The following is an 8,626-nucleotide window of genomic DNA, read 5'->3' as shown; positions in this document are numbered from 1 at the left end:
AGCACGCTAACCTCTAATACTACAAATCCCACAATGCACTGAACAGCTGCCGCGCTAGTCAGGACCCGTGCAGCTGTTATAGCGACACTTAAGCTAGCCCCCCCCAAATAAATGGCTAAACGAAAAGTGGACTGTGAAAACAGAGACTTTCAAAGCAGGTGGGGGGCAGAATTTTACCTGTTTGTCGATATCGAAGGTGAACCCGTGTGTCTTGTTTGTGGAGCTAATGTAGCCATAATTAAAGAATATAAATATAAGACGACACTATGAGACAAAACATCAGGATAGTACAAAAAAGAGAAATGTATATAAAATTCTATTTATTTTATTGAGGAAAAGTTGTTTGAAGTTTGGCTGTTTCAATTCATATTTCTGAATAAAATATATATTATATTATATACTATAATAAAAGAGTCAGACTGTGTTTTAAATTTTGGCCCTTTCTCTGATTGAGTTTGACACCCCTGCTCTAGACGTTGAACTGGAGGAGATCTGAGCACTCATGTCATGATTTTGTTTTGCAGGCATCTACTCAGTGGAGCTAGTCAACGATAGCCTGTATGAATGGCATGTCAAACTAAGAACGTAAGTACCATTGGGTTCTTGTGTCCTGCATCATTTTCGTTTTCTCTGTTGACATAATGCAGACTGATTGCATAATTTAATGACCGACAGGGTGGATCCAGATAGCCCCTTACACAGCGATTTACAAGTCCTAAAGGAAAAGGAAGGAATGGATTACATTTTACTAAACTTCTCCTATAAAGTGAGTAAAATCGACTCTGCGCTGATGAAAATGGAACCCATTTAGGAGTCTTTGAAGTCTGTACTTTAGCTGTTTTTTGCTGGTCATGTCTACAGGATAATTTCCCCTTTGATCCACCGTTTGTCCGGGTGGTGTCGCCTGTGCTCTCTGGAGGGTGAGTCCATGTAGCTGGCTCCACAGCTTCCTCTGTCCCCGCAGACCATATTCAGATTTGAGACTGAGTTACTGAACAAACTGTTAAAGTGTTTTTCTTTAGGAGGAGGATTGATGGTGTGTTTCTGGTTTGTTTCTGTCCTTGCTTTAGTTATGTCCTCGGAGGAGGAGCTCTGTGCATGGAGCTTCTCACTAAACAGGTGTGTCAGATGTTTTGTAAAACCTTCACTGAATGTGAATCCATGACTTTGGATTGTGTTTGCACCCGGTTCCCTCTTACTGACGTGGGCTTTCCTGATTACAGGGCTGGAGCAGTGCCTATTCCATTGAGTCTGTCATCATGCAGATCAATGCCACTTTAGTCAAAGGAAAAGCCAGAGTGCAGTTTGGAGCCAATAAAGTAAGTGAGGAAGCTCATTTCAAGTCTGGAAATGTCCCGAGATAATGTCGACTTCCCTTATCTGTACTGTAAAAAGAGTTAGGGTTATATGGGCACTGAAAAATAAAAACACTTAATGACTTCACATACCCTCATTGGATTAAAACAATACCAGCAGTCTCAAATAAAATGTACAACTCCAGCCACAATCACACTGACCGCAGAAATAATTCTCTGACTTGACTGCACATCTACGCCAATGCTTCACATGAGTTCACCTGCAACTCTAAAACTGCAACGAAGTCAGTTTGTCTTTTTTTTTTTTTTTTGTGGCTACAACAGACATCGTGAGCTGGGCACGTATTGGCTAACGTTAGCTCTTTTTACAGCGCACGCCTGCCCAAACCAGCATAATGACACGTAAAGGTTAACTAAAATTACCGTGTGCCCATCCCGGCTGTATGAAGAAACCATGGCACAGAAACATGCTAGACATGCTGGTGTTTTGGGAAGTCCAGGTGAACTGGTGGACGTCCTCACCATAGGTGTTTAGTGACAGTGTCTCTGCTCCGTAGACTATTAGTACGATGAAAACCTGAGTCCATCTTTGTGAAACTACTGCTACTACTGCTTGATGAAGTGACCCCTTATCACTCAGATCTGTACAAAGTCTTGGGTAGGGCTGTGGTGTGTATGTGTGTGTACAGGTGCGGGTACATGTTTAGGGGTTGGCTAATTCATTAGATGTGGCTAAGAGCAGTCTGGTGTGATGATCAAACAAGGGAGAGGGTGTCTGTTATCCCGCAGAACACTCTGGGTCTGCTTTTGAAATTGGAGATGAACAAGTTTTTTTTTTTTTTGTAGAAAACGGCTGTCATTGCTGTTTCCTGTTCTGTACTGTCATCATAAACCCTGTGCAGGCTGTAAGGTGGATTTCATTTTTCCTCTTTAATGCAGAACCAGTACAATCTTGCCAGAGCACAGCAGTCCTACAAATCCCTGGTTCAGATCCACGAAAAAAACGGTGAGTGTGTCCATTTCCAGTTTCATATGGAGATCATTACTGACCTTGTTCACTGAAACCAAATCCCTCCATGTGTCAAAGCTCAGAGAAGTTCCGTCGTGTATGTACCAAATCAATGTACGTGTATGTAGGCCACATTTGACACTATCAGCAGGGCATAGATAATGGTACCATGATTACCTAGTTTACTTAGCCAGACTTGGCCACTAACCATGATACTTTGGTGGTGCTCTGACTCTGTGTCCCATCATCACACCCGGCTCAGTGGTCTAACTTTGATCTCAGGAGCCCACCGTTTATTTCTTGAGCCGTGTAAGCCTAAAAGCATGTTTTTACAGCACACGGATACTAAGGTATTTACATGTTACTTGTGCTGCCTTCTCAAATACATGTAAAGATGGAAGACAGGCAATCTACAAGTCTAAAGTCTACTGTTTCTCAGGGTTTAAAACTCAACAGTAAAGTTCTGTTAGTATGAACTAAAGAGAGAGAGAAGTAGGCTGGACAGATGTAAATGATATGTCTAGTCGGACACAATCAATATGCAGCTTAACATAAAGCTGAGTCAACAGGATAGGAATGAACATGTGCAACGTTAATGTCATTTTGGTCAATCAGTACAGGTCAGCCAAATGCTCACAAACAACCATTCATACATGTAGTTGTTGCTGTGGCCTGTGACCTCGGTGAAAACAGTGTGTTGCATGTGGAAGCCACAGATGAAGGTGAAAACATGTAAATGCCTATGACCCCATCAGGCTGCAGTGTGACAAGTTTACCTGCTGCTGAGTATAAACAGCTGAGAGCTCATAAATGTGGACAACATGAGCCCTGGGTCTGGCCCTCTGAACACTCTCCAAACATTGTCAGAAACACGGGTAAACTATGATGCACACGCTAAAGTCATCTGCATGTAACTCCAATACCACTGGTCCTTCTGGTTTCCTATGGAGACTTGTGACTGTAGGTCATCTGTTCAGTCCTGTTGCCGTCGTTAATGGAGACCTGTGACTGTAGGTCGTTGTCTGTTTCCTGTTGAGTCATTCTTTGCTGTTGTGTTATTCTCCCCAGGCTGGTACACACCCCCGAAGGAGGATGGCTAAAACAGACTCTTGCCTTTCCTGCACTGGGACCACATGACTTTGACTCCTTGTCCCTCAACCAATATTGTTTTTCTTTTTTTTAATCCTGCAAACCATTTTGTTCTCTGCGTGAGATTTGAACTTCAGACCAAATGTCTCACCCCCACAGGAAATGTACCTCCAAGCTCATCAGCTCCACGTGAGGGTATCCTCTCTCCAGATATTTATCTCTGTACATCTGTTGTCTTGTACAATCTCATTTCTCCATGGCGACATTCATCCCGTCCTCCAGGATGGCGGTGGACTAAAGATGGCGTATGAAGTCACCCTTTGGTTTTGGCGTTGAGCATGTCAAGGTTAGTTGCTGGCTGTGCGCTGAAAGGTTTGGTGTGGCTTTATCATCTAGCAGCGAGATGCTCCTGTGGCCAGACGCCGTCTACATGTGCACAGACAGGATCTGAGAACGGTGTGCCGTGTGCCCCAATGTGATGCAGTGGTGGCTGGGAAGGTCATCTAACTTTGGTGGAGGGACAAACCACTGCCGTTTGTGTCCGTGGACGGCCTCTGTAATATTGTGCTCATGTATTATCTTTGTAATGCCAAGATCCCTCCTCTGGAATAACGTGCCTCTGAGGCTTGTCTGCTTTGAAACCTCTGATCTTTTAAAGCTGAAGCCCTGAGGTGGGACATTCCATAATGAAGAACTGCATCTTGTCGTCATAACAACCAGCAATTGGACAGCTCCCTGCCGGAGAGGTTTAGCGCGCGCATGCGTGTGTGTGGGAGGGTGGGGCTAGGCTGGCAACATAAGAACCATGATCAGGCAGAGCGGGGGCGTTTAAATTTGATCACACTGTAATGTAGTTGATTTTAACTCTACGTGTAAACATGTAAATTTGTATTTCTGCTAAAGGATTTAAGTGTTAAAAATGTAACCTTGTCTGGGTCTGTGGCTGGGCAGAGACTGTGACTGTACCCCCCTGACTATTAGCAGCAGGGGCACTGCAACTTCTCAGACCCACGTAGAAGAAGAAAAAGTTGCTTCATTGACAGTCTTGCAGAAGGAAACAGAAGTACGCCGTGTTCTTATGTAAGCTTCATGACTACTGCGGGTTAGTTGTTTTTTTTGTTTTTTTTATATTGACTTGTATTGCTCATGTTATTGGCAACATTGACAGTACCATTCCCCTTATTTGATGGCACCTGGTAACAGTAATAGCATAGACGTGGCCGTTTGTGGCATTCCAGAGGTTTGGCGTTCCATATGTAATCAAACCGGATGAACCTCAGTAAGGCTATGCAGTGAAGATGCCGTCTGTGGAGTGTAGTGGAACTGAAGAAAATCAGTCTTAACAGTGTAGTCTCCTGCTTAGTTCCTCAAGCTGGTTCACATCCTCAGCACTTTGCCAATCCTGCAATCGCAACAGTCTGGAAAAAAGTGACCTTTACCTTTTGGACTTTTCCTCGACCTCAAGGCTGGTTTGAATTGCAGCCAGAGCTTCAAATTCACAGCAATAGTCTCGACCATGTACCTTCTGGCTTCACACCAGGGAAAATGGACATTTCCAGAACATTTGTGTTGGTTTCATAAATATTTTTTCCGATCTAACAGAGAGCCAGCTCTTCCCATCCCCACCTCTCTGGTTAGTATCCATGACCACTGTCGGCAGGCTGTGGCCCTCAGCACGCTGCTCTTTGATGTAATGTGAATAATATGCAGAAAACTGTGTCCAATTAATGCAGCTACGCGTTTGTTGTGGGCGTGCTGTTGTGTGGTCACTTGCATTGTTTTAAGTAAATTGTCCTGAAAACCAGCATAGAAAGCTTTGTTATGCTAATTCATTCAGTCACTCCTCACTTTGAGCTGATTTCGAGTTTTCCAGAGATGTGAAGCTCAGTCTCGACAGCAATGTCTCCAGTTCAGTACAGCTGGGTTTAAACATGCAGCTTGTTCATGGTCAACATGGTCATTTCCTGCAGTACAGGTGGAGCAAGTCTCAGCTTCCTCCTGTCTCACCACAGCCCACATCTCTACATGACGATGGTGTACTGGCATGGCTGTTGGCTGTGGTGACGCCATCGATAATGTACCGATCACTTCGTCATGGTCACATTGTCGAGCCCACCCTACATTCTCTGGAGAAGCAAACTCAGGAATACATACCGCACACTCGACTTCACAAAGGATCACTTCAGAATATCGTCACAACGTACAAGATTGAATCTGTCAATCTTCCTCTGGGCCACTTATTAAACGACGCCCCTGTACCAACGGGCATCACAGTGTGTTTCGATGACCAGTTTCACACGTTAATATTTTCCGAATGCCGTCGAGGTTAATCAGTAATTCATGCGTGCTTGGCATGATCAGATCTGTGGAGCAGGTCTTTGCTGCCACCCTCAGATTATCAGAACACATCCACCCTGTCTCTTTGATGTTGCTCTGTTTTGCATGTCAGTATATCAGTGGGTGTTTTCCCCATGCTACTGAAGGCTGAGAGTGGTTGGGTAGGGTGGTAAAAGACTAGATGTAAACTTTTTCATGAATTGTTTAGTCCTACAGTAGAGCACAGGATAATCCCCCTGTCTGCTCCTTATGGACCAGGTCAGACACTAGATGAGACTCGTGGACTTACTAGACGTCCTACCTGCTTGGATCACCGTGTAAAGACGCCAGGATTCCCAACAACAGTAGCTGTTCAGACCTGGGTGCCATCAGAACAATTGGAAGCCCTCATCTTAAACCCGATCTTTGGAATAACGGCGTTCAGTTCCACCGACTCGTGTCATCTGACTAACGGAACCCCTCCCTGCTTTGGTCTGAATCGGCCTGATTCTGGGTTTGTTACCTTGCTTCATTAACTGCAGTGGCTGGGTTATAAAGTTATGCACTGTTAGCATGCTTTGGTTTGGTTTAATTTTTTTCCATTGCAAGGGTGATTTTGAACATGTAAAATAATTTGTAAACTTGCATCAAGTTTATGAATAAAGAATTTTATGAAATATCTCTGTTCTGTTGTATGTAGCCCTGTTTGGTATCAGTCCAGCACATGCGTCTCTATCTACCTGCTAAAGGCTCTGTCCTAAATCAACTTTTTATTTACTTTTCAGGTCATAAATCTTTACACTTGATGACGTTGGTAATTTTTAGCTTTAGCCTGTACCTGATTTTAGGTATGTAGATTTGGAGTGGTTTCGTAGACATAATGTCAGACTGCCTGCCAACCCTAACCTAACGTACTCCTAAGCTAACCCTTGGGCTTTGGACACAGTTCTGTGGGACCCTCCACGCAGTGGTGATCCACAGGCCCGGGCCTTGGGCCTTCATTGGGACCACTCATGGGATATGTCCTACAGTCATCTAATGCAGACCTGTCCATAAATATGTGCTCTGCATTTTACCTTTGGGGACCCTGGGTCTCCTCCAAATGAGATTCCTCCTGAATGAATGATATGTGAATGAGGATGTGATGTAAAAGTGCTTTGAGTAGTCGAAATGACTAGAAAGATGCTATACAAATGCAGACCATTTTACCGTCAATGTTTAAACAAAACACTTTTTTTGGTAAAGTTTTGTGGTAAATGATTGCCTGTTTGGTCACTATGAGCCACCGTATCTTGTATATGTATCCATGGCAACATTTTCAGGCTCCATCTGTCTTGTTCATAGTCCAGTCAGAGGCTGAGTTTAATGGCAGTATTAGAGGCAGTTGTGTCTTATTAAGTTCTCACTGAAACGGCAAACAACCATAATAACAGTAACAAGAGTACTGACAATAGGAACAAGACTAATAATGGTCAATATGGTAACAGTGGAAAAACATGACAATGTATGAGTAAAAATGACAGGACTAATATCAGTAAAATGTGTCTGTGGCTGACGATCCGCAGCAGTGATTCATGAAGCCAGTGAACCACAGCAGGAGGACCAGGACCAGGATCCACAGGAACCAGAGAACCACAGCAGGAGGACCAGGACCAAGATCCACAGGAACCAGAGAACCACAGCAGGAGAATCAGGACCAGGATCCACAGGAACCAGAGAACCACAGCAGGAGAACCAGGATCAGGATCCACAGGAACCAGAGAGATGAGAAAAGCACAGAAAGGCTCCGGGGAAGATACCAAGTTAGTAACAGACATTAAAGAGACATGAAGCATCAGGATGGAGAGGAAGAGGAGGAGAGAGGAGCCCAGTGCATCATGGGAGTCCCCCGGCAGTCTAAGCCTATAGCAGCATAACTAGGCGCTGGTCCAAGGCCTGAGCCAGCCCTAAACTATAGGCTTTACCACTAAGGAAGGTTTTTAGTCTACTCTTAAATGTAGAGAGGGTGTCTGCCCCCCGAACCCAAACAGGAAGGAGGTTCCACAGGAGAGGAGCCTGATAGCTGAAAGCTCTGGCTCCATCACTACTTTAGAGGACTTTAGGGAACCACCAGTAGGCCTGCATTCTGGGAGCACAGTGCTCTAGTGGGTTAGTAGGGTACTATGAGCTCTTTAAGATATGATGGAGCCTGACCCTTAAGAACCTTGTAGGTGAGGAGAAGGATTTTAAACTCTATTCTAGATTTTACTGGAAGCCAATGAAGAGAAGCCAGTACAGGAGAAATATGGTCTGTTCTTTTAGTTCTCATCAGTACACGAGCAGCAGGTCTCTGGACCAGCTGGAGAGTCTTAAAGGACTTATTGGGGCAGCCTAATAATGAGTTACAATAGTCCAACCTAGACGTGACAAATGCATGGACTAATTTTTCTGCATCATCTATGGATATGATGAGCCTGATTTTAGCAATATTACGTAGATGGGAAAAGGCAGTTCTAGAAATCTGTTTAATGTGGGAGTTAAAGGACAAATCTTGATTAAATAAGACTCCTATATGTTGTTAGAAAAGGTGTCTCTGAGGTGTCTGGGGCCAAGCAGAATAACTTCAGTTTTATCTGAGTTTAGCAGCAGAAAGTTGCTGCTCATCCAGGACTTTATGTCCTTAAGGCAGATTTGAAGTTTACTCAACTGATTGGGTTCATCTGGCTTTATTGATAAATATAATTGCGTATCATCTGCATAACAGTGGAAATTAATGGAGTGCTTCCTGATAATATTACCCAGAGGAAGCACAGAGCACTGAACCTTGTGGAACTCCATGTCTAACCTTAGTGTGGACAGAGGATTCATTAACTTGTACAAACTGAAATCAATCTAATAAATAGGACTTAAACCAGCT

At 43.9% G+C, this 8,626-nt stretch overlaps 1 protein-coding gene across 1 annotated transcript; it reads left to right on the top strand.

The window, feature by feature from the left end:
* The first annotated feature begins 527 nt into the window (after window positions 1–527).
* On the top strand, window positions 528–6,407 carry LOC139204550 (ubiquitin-conjugating enzyme E2 Q2). Its single transcript, XM_070834582.1, has 7 exons — window positions 528–585; window positions 676–766; window positions 862–920; window positions 1,071–1,119; window positions 1,224–1,319; window positions 2,256–2,322; window positions 3,394–6,407. Exons 2-7 carry the CDS (start codon window positions 734–736, stop codon window positions 3,423–3,425), a joined length of 336 nt encoding a protein of 111 aa, XP_070690683.1. The 5' UTR covers window positions 528–585; window positions 676–733; the 3' UTR covers window positions 3,426–6,407.
* The last annotated feature ends 2,219 nt before the right edge of the window (window positions 6,408–8,626 follow it).

This window comes from Pempheris klunzingeri, chromosome 1 (genome assembly GCF_042242105.1).
Source record: "Pempheris klunzingeri isolate RE-2024b chromosome 1, fPemKlu1.hap1, whole genome shotgun sequence".
In the NCBI taxonomy this organism is placed as follows: Eukaryota; Metazoa; Chordata; class Actinopteri; order Acropomatiformes; family Pempheridae; genus Pempheris; species Pempheris klunzingeri.
The sequence above is the reverse complement of the archived record's forward strand: the minus strand, read 5'-3'. Positions and strand labels throughout refer to the sequence as shown.